We start from the raw sequence: 24,020 nt of genomic DNA, 5'->3' as shown, positions 1-24,020 counted from the left end.
AATTTCCAGCATCATTACTCCAGTCTTCAGTGTCACATGATCCTTCAGAAGTCATTCTAAAATGATTATTTGATGCTCAAGAAACATTTCTAATTATTATTAATGTTGAAAACTGTGCTTTTGATCAATTTAACATGACCTTGCTGAATAAAAGTATATTTTCTTTAAAAAAAGAAAGATAATTCGTACTGAACCCAAACTTTTCAATACAATACAATACAGTATAAAGTGTTCTTTGGAGGGACAAAAGGAGGTAGCAAGATTCCAGTTGACATATTTCTACCATTGCATGGGGTATATATAGTCCATCCAGCTCTGGCACAGGCTATTTAATGTCACTTTCTCTGTCCCAGGTTATATTGGTGTAGTAAACAGAAGTCAGAAAGATATAGATGGCAAGAAGGATATTCGTGTTGCTATGGCGGCAGAAAGGAAGTTCTTCCTGTCCCATCCCAGCTACAGACACATGGCTGAAAAAATGGGAACACCACACCTGCAGAAGACCCTCAACCAGGTAGGAACATGACACTAGCCATGGCATTGCACAGATAATTCCATTTGGGAGAAGTAGGGCTGTTTTCGACTAAGGATTTTCATAGTCGAATCTGATTCGTTAGATTTTGCCGTAGTCGACTGATAGTCGAACCTTTTTTTTTTCTTTTTTTTTTTAGATGGCAGCTAGATTTTTTCCATTTCAAACAAAAGAGCTAAAAAAACTAAAAGAAAAACATGGTCTGTAACAAATACCTTTTATTCATTTAAAGCCAGATGAACAAAACATATCACACATATATCATAACATTTCATAAACATGAGGAGCAATATGAGAGAGAAATTTAGTGATCGTTGTTTAGGTACATTAAACCACGTAAAGCTTTTTCACGCCCATGAGAACCGTGTGGAGTCAACTCACAGCCGCTCCGCTGCCCTGCTGAAAATGTGAAGCAGAAACGCTTAATATTAGATAACGTCCATAACAATTGGACTCTGGGTTCGATTTTTTGACCATTTTCAGTGGTTATGAGGAGCAATATGAGAGGGAAATTTGGTAATCATTGTTTAGTACATTAAACCACGTAAAGCTTTTTTCACGTTAGGACTTATAAAGCCCATGAGAACCGTGTGGAGTCAACCCACAGCCGCTCCGCTGCCCTGCTGAAAATGTGAAGCAGATTTTTGAATACATTTTTATTTATTTACATTAGTAAGCTACAGGACATTGTCTTTCAAAACATGACCTGCGCGAAAGCGAAAAAAAAGAAATTGTACCCAGCCCTTCTGAAAATGCGAATGCGTCTCTGTCCCCAGTACATTTCAAACCAAACTGACGCCCATGTATTCGACTATGAGGTTCATAGTCGAATCAGACCTCTCCGAATCGAATCGTCGAATCCTCGACTATTAGAAGTCAGCCCTAGGGAGAAGATTAGCGTATGCTTATATAATTATTTCTAATTCCTGAAAATGTCTTTGTTTGGTGAATGTCACCCTCTGTTTGGTGCCATTTTAGCCGCTTTCCGTCCGGAGGAACCTTTTCACAGTTCCTAGAACTATTGGCTAAAGTACCCGGATGTCGGCGTGTTCGCACCGCAGGAACTAGGAACGATTTTAGTTCTAGGAACTCCATTTGGAGGAACTAATTTAAGTCCTACTTCAAAGTAGGGTCTAAACCAGCACTATAGGAACTACTACGTTAGTGTACGCTGATTGATTGACCAAACGCACGCGGATCACCAGCAACCGCCATTTTTAAAACAGCTAAATGTAAACACACAGATTATAGCCTATATGTTTACTCCATAAACTAACTATACAAACATGGAAAACAGTGATAGATGGGTCTCTAAACCTTTATGCTGAAGAGAAAATCCAACGCAACTCTGAGGGGACCAAGCCAAACATGATTATGTTTATCTGCCCAGCTAGCAACACTGGACATCAACCACACGGCATAGGCTAATAACCTTTTTTTCATATACTGTCTACTTTCTACAACAGTTCTATCTAATAAGATATTAAACAGTACTGTTAGACAGATCGCTAACTAATAAACACAGAGAATGCGAGCATTGTTTGCTCTGGCGTTCTCAGCGCCGCCAAAATAAAGGTCCGTCGCGCAGTCAAAATAAAAGTCAGCGAGCTTGCGTCACTCCCTTACCCCTCTTACCAGTTCCTATGGCCACTTGGCCAGTGCGAACGCAAACAGCAAAACCGAGTTTGGAGGAGAGTAGTTCTTAGAACTGTTTAGAAGTGGACAGTTCCTAGAACTAAGTTCCTGTAACTACTTGGTCGGAAAGCGGCTTATGTTTAAATACAGAATCACATTCTCACTTCCTTTTTTTGTTTTGTTTTTAGCAATTGACTAACCACATCCGGGACACGCTACCCGGCTTACGCAGCAAACTCCAGTCTCAGCTTCTCTCACTGGAAAAGGAGGTGGAAGAGTATAAGAATTTCCGCCCGGATGACCCTACGCGAAAGACCAAGGCTCTGCTGCAGTGAGTCCAGTGACGTGACTAGCGTCTCGAACTAAAGCAATTTCTAGGCTGGGGCAGATGTGTGTAACTCGGAGTACCTCTTTCAGGATGGTCCAGCAGTTTGGAGTGGACTTTGAGAAGTGCATCGAAGGGTCCGGAGACCAGGTGGACACAGCAGAGTTGTCTGGAGGTGCCCGGATAAACCGAATTTTCCATGAGCGCTTCCCCTTCGAGCTAGTCAAGGTAAATGCCTCTATTTTCAACAGAACTCTTGGTTTTGTCTGCTTTTGAGCTGTCAAAGTTCGTCTGAATGATTGTACTTGTTTAGAATTCAGCAAATACTATGATCTTTAGATAACAAGTCACAGCAAGTTCCCAGAGGACCTGTATGCCACACAGGTGCAGTGGCAAGTCCCTGTTGTGAAGTCTCTCTTTCTCTTTCAGATTGTTTTTGATGAGAAGGAGCTCCGGCGAGAAATCAGTCACGCCATTAAGAACGTCCATGGTGTCAGGCAAGTAGTGTCCCATTGACGGCAGGCGCTTGTCAACCCTGCAGGCCTTACGCTGGCATGAAAGCCACGACACTTCTTATATCCTCTGTTCACTGACTAATCCCTCACTCTTTCACTCTAATCACACACTTTCTTTCTCTGAAATGTCTTATAGTAAGGCCATGCTCTCCCAACACAATTACCAGAATCGTTTTACTGCTCACGCCACGTTTTTTCTTATCATTTGTCTCATTATAAAAATAATTAGATATTACAAATTGCATTTGTCAGTCGGTACAAGTATTTTCTGCATGTCACCACTCTTTTCACTTTACCGTATTTTTTGGAATATAAGTCACACCGGGTCAAAAGTGCATTGTTTGAGAGAAAAAAAAAACACAGGCAATTCGCAACCGTGTGTAAGTCACACTTTATTATTACATTCAGAAATAATGTAAATACTGGTAAATAAAGGTGGAACATTCACAAACATTATACTTACTATAAATGTGTATTTTAGTTCCCTAAGAAAATGTGGCAAAGGAAAATATTGTTCATTCTCTTCACCATTTGTTCTATTATGGTTTATGGCACATCATTGTTGCACATTATGGGGCGTAAATGACATGATTAAAAACATTACAGTGTCAATGTTGGCTCAGATCCGACTCAGATCACATTGTTTAACCACTCCACTGTTGTAGTTGAGACCAGCTCATTCAAGTCAAAGTCAAGACCAAGACCAAGACCTGAGTCCAGGACAAGACTGAGTAAACATGCTTGACCTTTACAAGACCATGAAAATATAATCTTAGACTCAAACTCAAGGACCAAGGCCATGAAAATATAATCTTAGACTCAAACTCAAGGACCAAGGCCATGAAAATATAATCTTACACTCAGACTCAAGGACCCAAGACCATGAAAATATAATCTTACACTCAGACTCAAGGACCCAAGACCATGAAAATATAATCTTAGACTCAAACTCAAGGACCAAGGCCATGAAAATATAATCTTAGACTCAAACTCAAGGACCAAGGCCATGAAAATATAATCTTACACTCAGACTCCAGGACCAAGGCCATGAAAATATAATCTTACACTCAGACTCCAGGACCAAGACCATGAAAATATAATCTTAGGCCGTGTGTCCACCAAAGCGTTTTTACTCGCGGCTGGCGTGTTTTTTCTATTGTTTTCAATGGGAGCGCCGCGTTTTTAAAACGCCATGAGCGCAGCGAGGCGCTGAGCGTCTTTTTCACGCTGAAGCGGCGAGCGCTCGGCGTTTTTTACAGGTCGCCGAGAGTTGAAGAATGTTCAACTTTGGGTAAAACGCTGCGCTCATCACTGTCACTTTTTACCCAACCGACCAATCACAGTGGAGGAGGGGCGGGACTAATACCACACCGACCAACCGCGTCCACCACATGATTCTGCTTGTACAACGTCAACAGAGGACAACAACAACAAGCATAATAACGGAACAAAATCAAGAGCCAGAGAAAATACATTACATTTTAATATAGAATCAACACAGAAACAAAATATGTGTGAAATGAGATAGTAAGACTTTCGCGGATATTCCGTATCATAACAACAGTGTCTCGGTCTCAACCGTCTCAACTGAAAAAACGCTGCGCTGCCAAAACGCTCTCAAGCGCCCACAGCTGAGCGTTTGTAGCAGAGCGCCTAGCGTTTTCAGCTGGCTAAAAACGCTTTGGTGGACACACGGCCTTAGACTCAAACTCAAGGACCAAGGCCATGAAAATATAATTTTAGACTCAAACTCAAGGATCAAGACCATGAAAATATAATCTTAGACTCAAACTCAAGGACCAAGGCCATGAAAATATAATTTTAGACTCAAACTCAAGGATCAAGACCATGAAAATATAATCTTAGACTCAAACTCAAGGACCAAGGCCATGAAAATATAATTTTAGACTCAAACTCAAGGATCAAGACCATGAAAATATAATCTTAGACTCAAACTCAAGGACCAAGGCCATGAAAATATAATTTTAGACTCAAACTCAAGGATCAAGACCATGAAAATATAATCTTAGACTCAAACTCAAGGACCAAGGCCATGAAAATATAATTTTAGACTCAAACTCAAGGATCAAGACCATGAAAATATAATCTTAGACTCAAACTCAAGGACCAAGGCCATGAAAATATAATTTTAGACTCAAACTCAAGGATCAAGACCATGAAAATATAATCTTAGACTCAAACTCAAGGACCAAGGCCATGAAAATATAATCTTACACTCAGACTCAAGGACCCAAGACCATGAAAATATAATCTTACACTCAGACTCAGGACCAAGACCATGAGAATGTGATCTTGAACTCAACAACCAAGACCGTGAAAATATAGTCATGGGCTCATAATCTGTGACCAAGACCAAAACCATGAGCACCAAGACCATGAAAATGTGATCTTGGTCTCGAGGACCAAGACCATGAAAATAAAATAGCACTGGTCCTCAATTCTGAGCCCAAGACTAAGATCATGAAAATATGTTCTTGAACTCAAGGACCAAGACAATGAGAATATAGTCATGGGCTCATAATCAATGACCAAGACCACATCCATGAAAATGTGGTCTTGTGCTTGCACTCAATGGACTTGGGAGCATATGGACTGTCTTGACGCATAAAACCCTCTTCTGCTCTCAGTCTTGACTCTGACTCAAATGAGCTGGTCTTGACTATGTAATTTCTACTCATTCTTACCACGTGTCTGCAATTGGAGTGAGCATCAATTGACTGCGATCTGGGTACAGTATCTCCTGTTGAGACCCTCAAATATTCGTCCACCACCGCAAAAACTGTGTCATGGGAGCATGGCCTAAAGCGATTCTTAAAATCACTGAGGAACCTTGTCGTCTCTGAAGTGTTTAATTGACTTATTTTTCCCCACAGCAAGTCACACTCATCTGTCCGTGTATTATTTAGGATTCTGTTTCTAGTCTTTGTGAGCTAAACCAATGTCTTGATCCTCTTCTTTCCCTCCACTTCAACCTCAAGTACCCTATTTTCACTTGTTTTCACTTCTATTAAGTTGAATTTTCATGTCATTGTCACAAATATTTGTCTTTGAGTTATTTTTTAGCACTTTTGTTGTTTGTTTTCTTTCACCTCACTGTTCGTCTCCGTCCTCTCACGTCCTGCTGTCTGTCTGTCCTGTGCGTTCTCAGAACTGGGCTGTTCACTCCAGATCTGGCGTTTGAAGCCATCGTGAAAAAGCAGATCATTAAGCTGAAAGAGCCCTGTCTGAAATGTATCGATCTGGTTATTCAGGAGCTCATCAACACATTCAGGCAGTGCACCAACAAGGTACTGCAGTACCCCAGCCTGGCCACAGGGGGGCTTCCAGTGAGGGGGTCACACTACATCTGAGACAAACAGACGGTGCTTTCAGCTAAAAGCACAGAGGGAGAGTTAGAGGTTGAACGATAGACTTCGGGGAGCGTGTTTGCGTGTCGGTGTGGCCCCCTCTGCCCCTCGACTGCCTTGTGCGCTGGATCTGCTGTCGTGTGTTGGGGTGTTGTGACGTACTTGTGATAAGGAGATGATTAGAGAATGACACTCTCTGATCATCTGCGGTCTAAAAGGGACGAGCCGTGGGTCCGCAACGTCCTGCTGAATGCTGAGCATCTCTCTAGCCAAGGGTCAAAATGAAATGTAAGGGCTATTGAGGCCCATTCACACCAAGTCCGAAATGCATATCAAGTAAAGGTGGGATCGTTCCAATGTCTTAAAGTCCCCCCGTAGTCATTCATTTTAATCCCTTAAAACTCATCTTTGATCACCAAAATGAGATATTTAAATAAATAAAAAAATCTTGAAAAAACATTCTTCATGCCTTAAAATAATTTGAGCATAACTCTACACCCTTGCCTCATTTAGTATACGCGGTTCTATGAATATGCTAATTATCCCCGCCTCCACTCACTCGCACCAGCTCAGAGATTCACTCGTTATAATCCCAAAACAAGACAATGACTGAAGTCAACTTGATTGAGAACATAACATAGACAGGAATATAAACGTGAACTTGACTTGACAACACTGGACTCACTAACAGCAGCATCAATACACGACAAGCCAAAAATATGAGAAACACAATGAAAACATGACGCATGGAACAAGGAACCAGTCACAACAGGACACATTAGACAAGGGAATCATATGACAAACAGGAACATGAAACATGACTATGAAAACTACAAAATAAAAGACATGAAAACAAACTTGGAACAAAACCACAAAGCAGAAGTGACAGTAACATTACAACACAACTCAAAATGCGCTGCTTTAACTGCACATTGTCATATGAACCTCGAGTCTCGTCCTTGTGATACAGAAATACACTTTAGCATACAAATTAGTACACTTTTGCTAGGGCAAGCACACATCACAGTAACAGTTTTTGGTTTGTTTCGAGTTGTCACAAAATGAATGCCTCATTCAGCAAATAAGTCAAAGACCTCTACAGTCATTTTAGCCTTTAGACTGATTTAAACTGTTAACTCATGAATTGGAGACTTCATTTTTTTTCAATATTTTTCACTAATTTAAATCAATAACTTGTTGGTTTGGGGGTCTTTATAAGATTTGAGTCATTTTGCCTGATAAATTACAAAGAACCGAAAGTCATTTATTCACAAATTGGACTATACTGGTTGTGTATGTTGTGTTTTTTGCATGCACACGTTTTATTGCATTTTGTGTGTGTGTGTGGGTTTGTGTGCGCTAAGTCTTGTTTTCACTTTTTTTTTTTTCTCATTCCCAGCGTAGACTGCTGATTGGCAGCTCTGGGGGAATATAATTTCTTTGCCGTAGTGCTGCAGATTCAGTCGAATGGCTCTTAGTAATTTAATGTGCCATTCTCTCCGCATAGGCTGAAGAACACAGATGTTGAAGAGCTATTATAGTCAACATGAAATTAAAATAAAGCTCTGTTTTCTAAATGCATATTATAGGTCTTATCGTGAACAATTCATCCGTGCAATTTTTTTGAGCTCGTAATATTTAATCAAAACGTCAAAACTGGACTTTCCGTTGAAAACGACAGACTTTCTCTGCTGACGTCTTCTCCAATCATTTAGTCCATTTTAAACCCACCCCTGCCTCCACTTTTGAGTGCAACGTCCACATCTCAAAATCCAATCAACTGTCCCGTCCTACATTTTTCCTTTTTCGATAATCCGTTTCCCTCTGAAATAGCAACCGATCTTTTCCTCCGTATTGTGACAAACATCCGTTTCATCGCAACTTTAACAGAAGTGTCATATAAACCATTGGATTCCAGTATTGCAAAATGTTTAAACCAAAACAATGAATCTTTCAAGGCTAGGTTACTAGTTTTAATATATTTAATACTGTTTTTTTTTTTCTATACTGTGTTGTAGCATTGGACTTGGTGTGAATATTATCTTTTAGACTTATTTAGTTGTAGACTTATTTAGACTTGAACAGACTTTTCTGTAGGGTATGTATAGTGTGCTGTAAAAATACATAACTCATAATTCATGGATGTGAAAACCTGCGACTCCCCCTTTTGGACCCTAACTCTGTATCTGTTAATAGATAAACAATGATTAATCAACTAAAAATTTCCTCTCTTTTTATTCTTCCCCTTCTCCATGCTCTCTTCTGCCTTCTTTCTCCTTTTTTCTGTCCTCTTTTAACACCTCCACACTTTTTCTTCTACACCCCCCCCACCCCACCCCACCCCACCCCACCCCCTTGCCCAACGGCATCACTCTGACCCCCTCAGAACGGGGTTGTTCACCCCTGACCTGGCCTTTGAGACTATAGTGAAAAAGCAGATCCGCAAACTGAAAGAGCCCAGCCTGAAATGTGTGGACATGGTGGTGTCCGAAGTCACCACCCTCGTCAGGAAAAGTGCCAACAAGGTAACCAGGAGCGCGGATCGAGAAGAGGCAGAGTCCAAAAAAACAAAAACTCCTCCTTCCTCCATTTCCACACTGCCGCCCGCCCGCCCGCCCTATCAGCTTTCCATCTATTTCAAATCAGCCCATCGTCTGTCTGGAATGTGTTCATGTCACTCATGTCCGAAGTTGGTGTTCTGTTCCATAATGAGCCTCACATTTCCATAGTCCCTGTGACTCCAACATATAGCATCCCGATTGCTTGGGAAAACGGGGTGTTTCTAAGTTGAATCAGCTTTTGAGCCCCAGTGATCAGTGTTTGTCAGTGGCTCATCACCTTATCTCGCTCTTTGTTGCTTTAGTAGAGCATCAGTTAATCTGAACCACTGGCTGTAAAAGTAAAAAAAAAACATAGTGACAGATGATTTGCCAACCACTCCAGACACAAAAGGCTGCTGCTGTTGTCATAGCAACAAAGAACCGGTCACATGCCATCTTGTGGTCGTAGGAGGAACCACAGTGCAATACTTGTATTGATTCTGTCTTCCCTCCCCAATGTCACACCTTTTTTTTATTTATTATTATTATTCTTTTTTATTTGGACTTTTTTCATTTTCTTAAATCTTTCACTTTTTCACTCTCAGATTTGGAAGAGATTTTTCTCCTCAAAAAGTAAATATTTCCTGCACTTCACAACATATTTGTTAACATCAAATAATTGTATCACTTAAGATTGATCAGTTTTAAGAACTAGGGATGGGAATCGTGAGGAATTTAGCGATTCTAGTTCCAATTCCATTTTGAATGATTATTTTAATACATTTTAGGAAGCACTAAATTATTGATGCTGTACTATATTGTTACGTAAATTATTTAAAAAAAAATTTTTTAAAAACTACTGAATTCAGAATGCTCTGAATGTGCATCTTTCATACACACTGTCATATGAACAACCAATCAGTAATTAAACTGATTTTATGTCTTTATGTACAACAGGTCCCGCGTTATATTAACACAAAATAGGTCTATACAACACAAAACCCAGTTCTTGGTTTATTTCAAGTCTAATTTGACCAAAAATGAGGACTTGAAGTTAGTCCGTTGTTATCTCAGTAACAACTATGGCTGATTCGGTGAGTGAGTGAGTCATTTAAGACCATTGAGTTTGAGATTCATTTGGCCGATTCATAAAGAGTTTTAACAGATCACTAAAACATAATGCATTTTGCCTTGGTTTAGTAGAAACCTGTCTGCGTCAATGAAAGACACTATATCATAACTGTTAACAAAACTTAATCATATGGCTGTAGTATTGTAAGTCAAGTTACCTTTATTTATATAGCGCTTTATACAGTACAGCAGCTTTACAGGGATAAACAGAAAAATAGTGAGAATAGTTCAGCGTTGATTCAGTTCAGTTTTATTGACTGTGTAGAGTTCATCAATTATGAAATAGGTTCAATTCAGCTAGGAGCAGAAGACGATAGTGCCGTTATACACTTCGAGTCAGTGTTCATTGTTGATTCGATTCAGTTCAATAACAGTGTCGATGTTGCAAAATGTGTCAATTATGAAACAAATCATACAGTCAATCATTTAAAATCATATCCACAACCAGTTTTCGATTCCCAACCCTAGTAACACCATCCCTTAAATTTGGTTTACTGCACTTTAGATCTTCATTTATTCATTCGCTGTCTATTCCTAGCTGGGAGTGAATGTTGTCTTACCTGCACAACTTGTTGAAATCCCCAAATCTGTATGCTTGTAGGTGTGAGTGTGCGCATGTCTGCCCTCTCTCTTGCACTGATTCTTCTTGTGCACGGTGGCTTAGCTAAAACTAGTCCTCACATCGACCTGTGTTAAACAGTCTAACTGCGGTTAGCTCCCACCACTTTCATGTCGCAGAACGCGTGTGTGTTTCTGTAAGTGTGTGTTTCTGTAAGTGTGCGTGTGGCCATTTTTACAAGCTGTAGCCTGCATCTATCTGGTGGTTTTCCCCACAGCTAGGCTCTTACCCCAGACTGCGAGAAGAAACCGAGAGGATCGTCACCACTTACGTCAGAGAGAGAGAAGGAAAGACCAAGGACCAGGTGCGAGAGTAACGAGAGAAGATCCCCTTTTCATCACTTTGAGTTTTTTCATTAGTTTCTCATTGTGCAAAATGATTGTCTTTACCAGGTCCTTCTGCTGATTGACATTGAGCTGTCATACATCAACACCAACCATGAGGACTTCATTGGATTTGCAAAGTATGTGTAGCATCCAGTGTGGCGAATTCTAGGTTTTATTTCTCACCCCTAACCTTAGCAGCGCTTTAGTCTTGCGTATCCAGACTTTTGGCTGTCTGTAAGTCTGGTCGGCGGAGCAGTTTATTTAGACTGACGTAGACAGGAAGGGGCCATGTGGCCGACATGTAAAGCAACCTGAAACCACATCTATTCCTAAGAGCAAAGTAGAATATAATAAGTGTCTCAAACAAAACTCTTGAATCTTTAGAAGGTTCAAAGCTACGAACATAGTCAAGTCAAGTCACCTTCATTTATATAGCGCTTTTAACAACATGGACTGTTTCAAAGCAGCTTTACAGTGATAATAGGAAATGAAAGTAACAGAAATCGTTTTGGCTTTACAGCAGCTCTAAGATAAAGTTATTGTCCAGCTAAATTTAGTTGTGATCGAGTCACTTCCGTTGCAAAGATCATAAGTTATTAACTTTGGGGCTGCTTACACTACACCGTTCTAACAGAAAACCCTATATACACATATATATAGAGAGAGCATAGCATTTGCAAATATAAAATTCTGGCAAATTTCTTGTCTTTTTGCCTGTAAGTTTGCTCATCATTTTGTTGTTTCATGATTAAATAAATGTTAACATTGAACCAAGCTACATTACCCAAGCTACATTACCTTCTCTGTGGTGTTCTTGGGGCATTTAAAACATATCGACAATATTAAGATGTAATTAATATATTTAGAAAATGTATATCTGTATTTGCAGGATGTTTTTAACCTCTTAAAAACATCTTTTGTGCTGTGTACTGTCAGTGCAGTGGACTAAAATGATCAGTTTCAGTCCCTCTGCCTGTGCATTATGGGTAATGCATTGGACATAACTTAAGTGCACTAAAATCATTAGTGCATGTCGTTGACCTCTCGGACAGCTAGTGTACAACTTAAGACTTGCATGTGAAATGTCTGCATGCTCAGTTGGTCACTGTAGAGCTTTCAAGAGTTGAGGCAAAGCTACTCTACAGCATCAAGCCTGTCTGACCCTGCTCGTCCTGCGTGTGCCTCCATGCGCATGTCGTGAGTTTATCAGGGCATCTTTGTTAACGGTTCTCATGCCGTCACTTTCAGTCTTGACTTCAGACGGATGGATGACGGTACCATACCAGGGTACGCCAACAACAGGTGCGCTAGCGCCCCCCTCAGTCACCAAGCTACATTTAGATAGATGTTAATCAGACCACCCATCTCCTCTTTTTCCTCCCACTCCTCCCATCTTCCTGCCTCAGTGGCAGGTTCGCTCCCACCCGGAGCGCCAGGGAGGTTTACACAGATATTGTTTTATTGTTGTGCTATTCATACAATACATACTGCAGCATCCAATCAGTGTGTAATTGTTGTTTTCTGTTTCCCTCAACTGCAGCGCCCAGCAAAGAAATATCGTCAACAAGAAGAGGGCCATTCCCAACCAGGTACATTTTTCTCTACTTCCACATGCTCTTGAATCCATTCTGATATCCCTCTGTCTTTCCCCACATCCCTCGTTCCAACACCATCACTCCCGACACCATTCCAGTTAAAACACAAAAGGTCCAAACACTGAACCCTGATGAATCCCTTACAAAGCAACCCTTTTACTTAACCTCATTTGATCAAAAACTGAACAATATGTTTCCTCAAGGCCTCTATCATTTATACATGTCATCAACCACACCCTTTTGTACTGTGTCCTTACCAGGTGCAACAAAAGGCAACCATCGATAAAACCTATGGCTTCCATGTAAACCTGAGTTTTTGCCTTTACCGACCACAACAAGCAAAAAAAAAAAAAAAATCTTTGTTTTTGTTAATAATAATAATGCTGTTTAGTTTAAAGTCCTATAACCTGGAAGTGAGTTAGCATTTTCAAGTTTCAGGTAATTAAAAGGATGTTTCGTGCAACATAAATGACGTGCAGTCTAAACAAGTACCTTATTTTACTCAGAAACCAAAAACACATAGGAAGTTTCTGAAGGAAGCCAAAGTCTATTAGCCTTCCGGGCTTGTCTACAAGCTGACGTCATGACTAAACTGCTAGATTATAAATCAAATTTGGCTGTTATTGTGAAACATTATGTCACAATAATGCCATTGTCATTTTGTGTTGACAACTTGAATCTTGTCACGTCACACCTGGTTGGGACACAGTCTTAGTATTTGTGTACTGAACATTTCTCTTCATTGAAGAGTAGCACAGTTAGAAACATGAAAGAGCCTGAAATGGGTTTTCATGTATTAAGGTTTCAGTGGAAATGACACAAGCAACTTGAAAGTACACTGTGTTATTAGACAGGGACATTCCCTTTCATTTCCTCCCCTGCTTTTGAGAAACTGTGCTTTCACTAGCATCACAGCAATACTAGCTGCTAGTAACACTGACGCATGACAAATGAATAATCAGTGCATTGTTTTATTTGTTTCACTCTTGCCCTAATGTAAAGCAAACTTCCCCTCTCTGTTTTGAAGTGTAATTCAGAATGTGCATGGATCCAGCCGTGACAATGACACGACCTATTCGATAATTCTGATTTGTGGTACTGTCAGTTAATCTAATTGCATGTAACTTTGTTCTGTTGCTCTCTCTCTCTCTCTTTCTCTCTTTCACCATGTGTCTGCTTCCCTGTCTTCCCAATTTCTCTTTCTCTCTTCTTTGACTCACTCCATCACACTGTCCCTTTCAAACCTTTTCATTTCCATTTGAAAAAACATGTCTTTCTAATACTTCCTCCTGCATTGTCCTCCTTTTCTTGCTTTGTTTATTGTGTCTCTGCCTCATTTATTCTACCCAAAACTCACCCCCACCCCCTCCCTCCCTATCACTGCAGGGTGAAGTACTGGTAAGTACCACAAACCTTCAAGCCACACCCAGTTAGAGGTCATCAGCGCTCATCCAGTCAGGAGAACTGAGGCCGTAACAGGGCAACCAACTCATAGTTATCAGTGTGGGCGGGATGTCTGTGTGCTGACTTGACGGCCGAGAGTTATAAAGCTGATGGTTTTTCTTTCACTCTGCAGCTAGGTGGCCTGAGAGAGGGTGAAGTCGAGAAGGTATAGTCTGGTTGAAAACCAAAATGGTGGAACCTGGAATAAAATTAATAATTCGTAGTTTGTTGTTCAATTACAGTTACGAGTGATCAGTAACTGACCTCAAATACACCATAAAATGCCCACTGTAATTAGTGGCACCACCTAACATTCGGTAATTCTTGTAATTAAACCAAGAGAACGTTACTAACCATTTATTTAGAGAAAATTTCACAGTGCACAGTGTTTTTGTTTTTGCATGAAAGAATATTACGTTTTTTTAACAAGAAAAGCATATATGAGTGAAATGGAGGCCTCGGTTGTCCTGTTGCTGGATGTGAGTCCTGGCGGCCAAGGCTGGGTGAGCAGAGTTTGCCTTGTGGAGAATCAGCCTTTACGTCGCCATGGGCATATGGTGGGTGGGCCGGGCCAAGAAAACATCCAATCAAAGGAGCCAAACCCGAACCCAAGATAACATTTAGTGTGTGTTTGAGTTTTTTTTATGTGGTGTGCATTTTTAATGAATGATTGATTATTTTTGTATTTTTTTAAGTGTGTTTGCCATGAAGAGCTAATCAAAATTATTTTCCATTGAAACATGATTGTTTTCTTCGTACTAGCAACACTTCTGATGTAGGACTGGGCTACATTTTAACAATATTCAAAATCATTGCATCTAGACAGCCATTCTAGTCAAGATCCAAAGGTAAACAATAAACTTCTAATTAAAGCATAAGCATTTTTAATTTGATGAATAATTGAATTAACTATTTAATGAAATTGGCAGTTTGAACTGATTACCGGAGATGAATTGAAATTAAAAGCTCATTCATTAAAAAAACAACAACAAGTAAAACCCTTAGGAAACTTAAAGGGATAGTTCACCCAAAACCGAAATTCTGTCATCATTTACTCACTCTCATGTTGTTCCAAACCTGTATGAGTTTCTTTCTTCTATCGAACACAAAAGAAGATTATTTTTGGTAACCAAAGAGTCGATGCGCCCCATTTTCTTCCCATAATCTTCAAAATATCTTCTTTTGTGTTCAACAGAAGAAAGAAATTCATACAGGTTTGAAACATCTTGACGGTGAGTAAATGATGACAGAATTTTCATTTTTGGGTGAACTTTCCCTTTAATGGCCAAATAAAAGTGTTTTAAATCAGCACAATATTAATTGTATACCTCAATAAATAGTCCAGCCCTACTGTAAAATCTGGTTGGTATTTAATGTTTTGTTTTTTTTCTCCCCTTGGTGTGCCAGTAATGGCCAGAATGGGGCAGTACCGGGTTTCTTTTACTAATCAGTCTACTCTCGTTTACAAAATTAACTGCTCAACCTTAGAGAAATCCTTTTTGGGGCAAAGTTAATTGGGGGATTTCTGTTGGGGTAATTAACATTCGCCTCTCACAGGTAATCATCTAATCATCTCATCTTTAATTCAAAAATCACCCCTTCTATCAACAGATTTCTGTTTAAAAAGACAGCTGATCATATTTTTCCAACTCTTTTATTAATTGTTGATAATTATACACTTTACATAACATTAGGATTAATTAGTGTAAGCTAGAGAGACGGTAGTCAGAATGTACGACGTTGAGGAGCAGAGAAATCCAAACACTAACGGAAAATAGGGTCATGCTCTCGTTTCTTCCAGTTGTGGGCGGCAAAGGGAAATAGGATCCATGTTAGAGAATACAGAGTCAGGCTCTGACCGCAGATATTTGCTGGATTTCTGTCTAATGAAAAGATATTGGAGAGCGTTTTTGTGGTCATTTGTTCGGGTCGCTACAGTACGTTCCTAACACGAGATGCCTGAGCCGTACTGTCCTGGTGTCTTTCTCACCTTATCAGTCTCTTCTGTCTTTTTCCCCTCTTAGAGATGGTTATCAGGTTTGAGAAAGTTGATGGCATTTCCCCACCAAGGCAAACAATCTATATAGGCTGTGCCATTAGTTTTATGTCTGTGTTGTTTCTGTTGGCGCTCTTTGACTAACTCAAACCCTCTCTTCTTAGTTTCACTCCAACTTTACAGAGAACAAAGCAAAATGGAAAGGGAGAAAAGGGATGGTATCTTAGAAATGCTTGTGGCAGATATGTATTTCCGTTATGAGATAAGTTTAATGTCATTGATGCCGTGTGGTATTACGAAATAAAGATGTAGTACCAGGACGGAACTAGAACGTGCATTAAGATCTTAAATAAGATTAATTTTGATCCCACAATCCTTGACTTCCGGATATCTTTTAACCCTCAAAATTAACATTGAAATCCTGCTGAAAGCCCTTCCCCCTCCCTTTTTAAACTTTGTTTCCTTAACTAACATTTTTATATTCCCTTCCTAGTCCTGTACCTTCTCTTAGCAAACAGCCTCTGGTTACCAGTGTGACTAGCCTACAGATGTCTTCTCACTATCCCTCCCTGTTCAGATTTTCACACTTGAGTGTACGTCTTTCTCCATTTAACACCACTAACGCTGCTTGTTTACCAGTATCTAGGTTAGCTTTTACTCACCAATTTGACCCTAACATACCGCTGTCGACCTCTGACCTCCGTTCCTCTGGCAGGCCAGTTGGTCTGGATGGCATCTGCCATCACATTTCCACATTGCTTTTGTAAGCAGAAAAAAAAAAATTGACAAGCACAACAAAGTTTTTCCTTTGTACTTTTATTGTTGCTCTATTTCAAGACTTCAAGACACTCCCCAGTGGTTTTGTTAGTGTTTATTCAGGGTTTCTAGAGCGTTTCTTTTGTGACTAAGCTTTAATTGCTGCCTTATGTTCTGACTCCATGTAGTTTAACGCTAGATCCTGTGGTTCCCAACTGGTGAGTCGCAACCTAAACATCGCAGGTTTGAGAAAAATGCAAGTTGAATTGTGAATAATAAAGTGCAAATAAGCATATGATTGTGCATATCGACAGGCCCAGTCACAACAGGGTTATTATAGTTAAGTTATACGCAGTTATACGCAGATTTCTCTCATGGTCAAGTTGGCCAATGCGGCAAATTCAGAAAGCTGCTTGTTTGAAAGGCCTTTGTACGAGTTCTGCTTCATACATCGCAACACAATTGATAATGAACAATTGACCGTTTAGCCAGATAAATCTTAATGCAATTTCGCCAATTTGGCCACACCTTAATGTTGCTAAACCAGTTGAGAACCACGACTGTAATGTACAAAGCAGCTTTATTTAGTTATTCAGGTTAGTCGTTAGAAGTGATGACAACAACAGAAGTTTTGGCAGGGTACTAGAAAATATTTCCTCAGCAGGTAAGTGTCGAAGGTTTGCACAATAGGGTTTTTTAGGTTTGTTCAGCATAGGACACAAGCTTCCAGAACAAAGACTGTTGGATATACAAGTGTGTGGAATGGATCTCATGAATGTTTCCCCACCCTTGTGGCATGCCCTACACCCTCCCCCCTTCCCGCCCTCCTGTCCCACAGGTGATCCGTAAAGGCTGGCTAACCCTCAACATCAGCATCATGAAGGGCGGCTCCAAGGAGTACTGGTTCGTCCTGTCGGCCGAATCGGTGTCCTGGTACAAGGACGAGGAGGTGAGATTCATCTGTTCTTCATTTCTCTTTCACAGTCCCTCCCCCTCTCGAACAAGCGCCACTCAAGTTGGACTCAGAACTCCATGTGTGTTTGAAATGAGTGCGAACGTTAGCAGAGTTCTCATGGCTCGACTGGTAGAGCATGGTGCTGGTAACGTCAACGCCATGGTTTTCATTCCTAGGGAGCGCATAAATTTCTCAATGTACACTGTAAGTTGCTTTTGGGATACAAGCATCTGCTAAATGCATTAATGTACACGTCTTACTTTAGTCCCCAAGAGAGTGTGTATTCGTAAAATCCCTCCCCCCGTCCAGCGGCGAATGGTAGAGTCCTTGTTGCTCGAGGCGCGGGTGTGTGTGTCCCTGCCCAGCCTAACCAATGTGCGGACTACTGTTCAGCTGCAGCATGATGAACAGGTAGTCTGAACACTGGGCAGGCGGGGGGGAGGCAAGAGGGCGGCTGGACCGCAGGTCACTGCCCCGAGGACCGCACACGACTGCAGAGGAGAGTAAACAGTTCAGACAGGCACACTGATAAACCCGTCGAGAACATGTTCAGGTCAATGCTTATTTCAAATAAAGCAATAAAAAGGTTGTTATATAATAACTTTTTCTTAATCATTTCAACCGCAATTTTTATCATCAAAATCCCTAAAATCTCATTCCCATTATTGTAATGTGAACAAAAATATTGATATTTCAGTTGTAAAGTATAATACAGTGAAATGATAGTGAGTAACAAGTCGAATTTGAATCCTTGCAAATGAAAAATCCAAATTAAAATACCCGTACATATTACGTTAATGATGTTTTATTTCTCATGAAAGTAATGGCGCATTGAAAAAGGTTTCATTTTTAATGCAAAAATATAATATCCTTTGATTTTGGGGAGAAATGTGACCTTATATTCGTACATTAGTTAATGAAGGCACACAAAGAATCAAGTAATTCAAACTGGCCCACATATTCACAAGAAATGATAGTAAATATATTATGAATCTAAAATATGATGAAACCGGTCAGAATAACATATCCCAGCATTACTTGTTGATAATCTTTACATTACGAGTTAATTTAAAACGTATATTCGGTATACTCACTAGTCCACTTGCTGCGTGGCAAATGTATATTCCAGGCCTCTGCAGTTTCTTCAAGAGAAATCCGGACCGTTCTGCCATCATGGCTCTTTTCTCACAATCTGAACCGCATACAGTTGGCGGTTTTCGCTCTTTGCCATCGTTTTACGAGAAACCCAGAGAAATGTTCCTTTAGCGGTGGTTTCCGAAGCGAAGAGAAAGCGGTAAATGGAGAAAGGAGAGACGAAGAGCGGGACGAAAGTAAAAAAGGGACGAAAGGGGAGGCAAAGTGACGTGGCAAGCGCACTGAAATGTTCCAGCCGGGATCCGACTTTGGAATTTGCAGGAAATCGTACTGGGTTACTGGGGGGGGGTTGTGTGTGTGTGTGTGTGTGTGTGTGTGTGTGTGTGTGTGTGTGTGTGTGTGTGTGTGTGTGTGTGTGTGTGTGTGTGTGTGTGTGTGTGTGTGTGTGTGTGTGTGTGTGTGTGTGTGTGTGTGTGTGTGTGTGTGTGTAGTGTGCTTGTGTGTTGGGGGCAGGGAAGTGTTCCTCTGAGTGATGTAACTGTTGGGGCCGTAGCTTTGCAGACATAAACGTTTCCAGATGCTGCTTCTCAACGCAACAGAACGAGTTGGCAGCATTAGTCCTCATCCAGACTCCTCCTCTTCTCTTTCTTTTCTCTCTCTCTGTCTCACATCCCCCTCTCTTGCTTGGCAACCTGGTGGTCCTTTAAAGGGACAGTTCACTCTAGAAATGAAAATCCGGTCATTACTCCCCGTCATTTTGTTCCTGTTGATCACGAAAGAAGAATCTTCACGCAGAACTGTTCTATGCAACCATGCACTGTGAAGTGCTTTATAAGATTGTTCTTCCTCTCTCGTTTTCACTCTAATAGGAGAAAGAGAAGAAATACATGCTCCCTCTGGACAACCTGAAGCTCAGAGACGTGGAGAAAGGCTTCATGTCCAATAAGCACATTTTTGCTATCTTCAACACTGAGCAAAGGTCAGGGCCGACTGCTCTCTCTATGTTTGTGTTTGCGTTTGGTGTGCGGTGACTTCATGTGTTCGATCCCCCTTGCAGGAACGTGTATAAGGACTTGCGTCAGATCGAGCTGGCCTGTGACTCGCAGGAGGACATGGATAGTTGGAAAGCCTCTTTTCTCAGAGCGGGCGTTTACCCTGAGAAAGATCAGGTACAAATGGTTCATTTGAACATCAGAAACGCTCTGAACAACTCAGAAGGCATATAGTTCATCATAACAGCGTAATATACATCATACACCCGCCATATTGCTAAATCTACCTGATTTTTCATATCAACAGAAAAATATACTGGGATAACCTGGCATCTCTCGAGACTCCCCTGCTAGTTCGCTGTTAATGATTAACTAAAGCCTGTCAGCACGTTGATCTGATTGGTTACAAGGTAGTTTGTGACGTCAGAAACACCAGCGATTTCAAACCGCGTTTTTGAGACGGTCTTTGGTTCACTGCAGTTTTAAGGAGAGAATACTCAGCAATGGTGTTGACTTATGAATTTGCACATGGTTTGTCTTAAAGCATATTAAAAACACCACATAGACATATAAACAACATTAAAGGGATACTTCACCTCTGGGAAGATGAATGTGTATTTAAAATAGGTCATTTAAGTAGAAGAAATGTGAAGAAATTTTTGAATTTGGAGCTTTCTAGACTGAGAAAAGCCAGAAAATGTATTTTTGGCTTATGTGGATGAAAGACAACAACTCCCAGAATGCACTTGCTTCGCTGCCTTAGGAGGCCACGCCTACCGGTAAGAGTGCGCAGTTGAAAACAACAAAGCTAGCCTACGTGATGAGTTTGCGAGGGATTTAGAGATCGTTCAAAATGTCCGGGATTCGGCTTTTGCGTTCTACAGTCGCCATTCATCATGTTTACTGTGGCGAGCAGGACGAGGCTGACGGCCGCGGGAGAATGGCGCGAGGCCGGTGGCGTGATTACTGAGACGCGCCGGGTCTCGCATCTCTCACGGAGGAGCGGGAATTTTCTTAGCAATGGTAAAACGCACATCAACCGATCACTTGTTTAGCGTTCATGTAAACACTACATTCAAATTCACCAATCGGAATGAATTCAGTTAGATTGAAACAAAAGGTGCATGTGCATGTAAACAATGAATGGCGACCGCAGAACGCAAAAACCGAATCCCGGACATTTTGAACGATCTCGACGGCCGGACAAGTCCAGGAAAAGGAGGATGGTACTTACTCAACTTTCTCCTACTATTCAGCTTTCTCCACAGAACAAGAGCCTGCTAGCTTAGCTTCCAAAGAAAGACGGCTGATACTGTGTACATTCTGTGAGTGAGATCCCACCCTCTATGGGCGGGCTGAACACATGCGGAACAACGCCATCTACTGGCTGTAGTTTTTAGCCTCTGGCCAGAAAATCCTCCGATGACGCAAAATGACGATTTTTGCATCATCGGAGGATTTTTTCCAGACAAAAAATACATAAATCTCTCGTCTCAGGGGGATATGAGGGTGGAAAGCATGGTAATTCGAAAATACTACAGGTTTTCTACTAATACAAAGCTTAATGCTAAATCCTGAAGTATCCCTTTAAAAGCTGGACTTTCACCACAGGGGGACTTTAAGTGTGGATTGAGCAACTTTTGGAAAGCTTTTGAAAACACTAGTGTGGACATTTCAAATGTATTCGGATTAATGTAGACGTAGCCCTAGTAGTGGTAGTAGAAGTAGTTGTAGTAGTAGTGATGGTGATGCTTCTAAGGCAAACATTACTATTATTATTACATATTCTTGGGTTTAGGGATTTGAACAAAATTAGGCAGATAATCCATTTGTGCTATTGGCATGATATCTTAAATTCTGCTGCTTGTTAAAGAAAGGTGTGTTATTACCGTATTATTATGAAGCAATCTGAGTAAGCAACCAGCCAGAAACACTCTAGCAACCACACTTCAACGTTAAAAAACATTTAAGGCTCATTCAACAATAACAAATCGTTCTAAATTTAAAAGAATAGCAGAGTCCACACCACAACTATAACGACGACGGCAATTTTTTTCCAGCTGATGAACGAAAAAAACATTGACAGCCAATCAGAATCCATCCTGCTTTAAAGACCTCAAGCATTTAAAGTGGCTGATGACAACTATAGCACGCACTTAGAATAAACAGAATGTTTTGGTGCGTTGGTGTGGACACTAATATAGTAATCATTATCTTTATAGTTATTGTTCTTGGTGAAAATGGCCCTTTTAGGGTACATCAGCAACTTCTTGTGTATTCTAAAATCTTTTAGAACATTTTAGCAATCACATCTTTCACCTCAATCACTACAATCACCTTTTTATGCAGCTTTAACATGGGCACACATCAGTCATGTTTTCTAGTATCATATTTTCTACTATCATGGTCTTGGTTAGGTTAGTAGAGGCTATTTTAGAGGTGGAGAAAGTTATTACAATTTGACGAAAGATAAAAGAAAACTTTATTCTTAAGAATAGTGCGCACTAAAGTATTGACCACAATAAGAAACAGGTATATTTATTAAGGATATAGGTCAATTTGAATTTTGTGTTGTCTTTAAAATGCATTCATTCAGTGTGTGTGTGTGTGTGTGTGTGTGTGTGTAGGTGGAGGCAGAAGATGCCGCCCCAGCCGACACCTTCTCCATGGACCCTCAGCTGGAGAGGCAGGTGGAGACCATCCGTAACCTGGTGGACTCCTACATTGGTATCGTCAACAAGACCATCCGAGACCTCATGCCCAAGACTATCATGCATCTCATGATCAACAGCGTAAGTACTCAACCGTTTGTGTTGTAAGCACATTAAAACGCATTGACTTTAATGTATTGCAAACCTCCTTCTCTTGTCTTTCTTTCCCCAGGCTAAAGACTTCATCCATTCAGAGCTGCTGGCGTACCTGTACTCCTCAGGAGATCAGAACAGTCTGATGGAGGAGTCTGCTGACCAGGCCCAGCGCAGAGACGAGATGCTGCGAATGTACCATGCCATCAAAGAGGCGCTCAGCATCATCGGAGACATTAGCACCAGCACCGTGTCCACCCCCGTGCCTCCGCCCGTGAACGACAGCTGGGTGCCGGAGTCCAGGTTAGAACATGCATTTAGCTGGGAAGGAATTAGATTCCCATTATTGTGGTTTTCTTTGTTCAGACTGGAATTCTAGTATACTGTATACTGTTTTTAAAATTAGTATGTGAAACAGTACTCATTAATCCACAAGTTTCATTTAGTTGAAGTGAATTAAAAGGGCGTTTGCAGTGGGCTGTTAACATTAATCTCGCGTCATAAAAGCATTCTGAGGTGCAGAATGCCGAAACGTTCAAGCGCTCTTCTCCATGAGCGTTTGAGCATGCGGTTAAAAACTAGCCTAGAGCGCCATCTGCTGTTCAAAACTAAGCTCAGAATAGATTCGAGAGAGAATCGCGATGCGTTCGGAAAAAATATGAATCGATCCACGAATCGCGATGCATCGATTTATTGTGTCAGCCCTAACATTCATACTAAATAGAACGGTCATGAAGTATGCGATTTCGGACGCAGCCTAAGACGTTTTCAAAAGTACGTTTTGTATAGAGATTTGGAACGATGTAGATGAGTAAATAAAAGTTTAATTTTGGGGTGAACTATCCCCTTTAGAGTATGGTCCTTCGTAAACTTTTGTTTTAATTCTAAATGTCGTCTTTTCCTGTCCTGTTTAGCCCCACCCCCCAGCGCAGACCGCCTTCATCGGCCCCGCCCCCCAGCAGGCCTCCAGCAGTGAGAGGTCCAACACCAGGCCCGCCCACTCTTAACCCCATCCCTGCCTATGTAGTCCCGCCCATTCCCTCTCGGCCAGGACAGCCCATGAATGCCTTCGGTAACAGCAGCCTGGATCCTTTCAGTGCCCCTCCTCAGATCCCGTCCCGCCCCGCCCGTATCCCTCCGGGAATCCCCAGGTAAGACTGTTAACCAGTGTGTCACCTCCATGGAGAGATGTATTCTCACGTGTGTGTGTGAGAACGAGCATCTGGTGTCTGAAGCTCAGAGGAGTGAACGTTTGTTGAAAAGCTCAAGAAGCCTTGGTTTGTCAAGGTTTGAGTGATGTACTCTTTCTTCAGCTCTCATTCTTCTCTCACTATCAGTTGCATTCTAATTTCTAATTCCTAATTTCTTTCTCAGCATATTCTAACTTAACCTT

The 24,020-nt window shown here is 41.0% G+C and overlaps 1 protein-coding gene and 1 long non-coding RNA gene across 11 annotated transcripts in view; one reads left to right on the top strand and one right to left on the bottom strand.

Moving 5' to 3' along the window:
* Window positions 1-24,020, top strand: part of dnm2a (dynamin 2a) — a 55,929-nt gene that overhangs the window by 26,863 nt on the left and 5,046 nt on the right. For 3 of the 10 annotated variants that reach the window (XM_081371426.1, XM_081371424.1, XM_081371425.1), the window contains exons 6-20: window positions 354-514; window positions 2,356-2,498; window positions 2,585-2,720; window positions 2,922-2,989; window positions 6,177-6,315; window positions 10,883-10,969; window positions 11,058-11,128; window positions 12,240-12,293; window positions 12,532-12,580; window positions 17,620-17,730; window positions 19,701-19,810; window positions 19,889-20,000; window positions 22,451-22,615; window positions 22,707-22,930; window positions 23,542-23,778. In XM_081371426.1, coding sequence (XP_081227552.1) covers window positions 354-514; window positions 2,356-2,498; window positions 2,585-2,720; window positions 2,922-2,989; window positions 6,177-6,315; window positions 10,883-10,969; window positions 11,058-11,128; window positions 12,240-12,293; window positions 12,532-12,580; window positions 17,620-17,730; window positions 19,701-19,810; window positions 19,889-20,000; window positions 22,451-22,615; window positions 22,707-22,930; window positions 23,542-23,778 — 1,867 coding nt within the window. Of the gene's footprint in view, window positions 1-353; window positions 515-2,355; window positions 2,499-2,584; window positions 2,721-2,921; window positions 2,990-6,176; window positions 6,316-8,761; window positions 8,901-10,882; window positions 10,970-11,057; window positions 11,129-12,239; window positions 12,294-12,531; window positions 12,581-13,972; window positions 13,985-17,619; window positions 17,731-19,700; window positions 19,811-19,888; window positions 20,001-22,450; window positions 22,616-22,706; window positions 22,931-23,541; window positions 23,779-24,020 lie in introns of all 10 variants that reach the window. The other 7 variants (XM_081371428.1, XM_081371429.1, XM_081371422.1 and 4 more) reach the window with 6 other exon arrangements.
* On the bottom strand, window positions 15,675-19,111 carry LOC308694162. Its single transcript, XR_014030564.1, has 3 exons — window positions 18,831-19,111; window positions 17,997-18,227; window positions 15,675-17,908 (listed from the first exon to the last, which is right to left on the bottom strand). It is a non-coding gene; the product is annotated as an uncharacterized lncRNA (long non-coding RNA).

The sequence above is a fragment of the Scardinius erythrophthalmus genome (assembly GCF_964197995.2).
Source record: "Scardinius erythrophthalmus genome assembly, chromosome: 1".
Classification (NCBI taxonomy): Eukaryota; Metazoa; Chordata; class Actinopteri; order Cypriniformes; family Leuciscidae; genus Scardinius; species Scardinius erythrophthalmus.
This window is presented reverse-complemented; position numbering and strand designations above follow the sequence as displayed.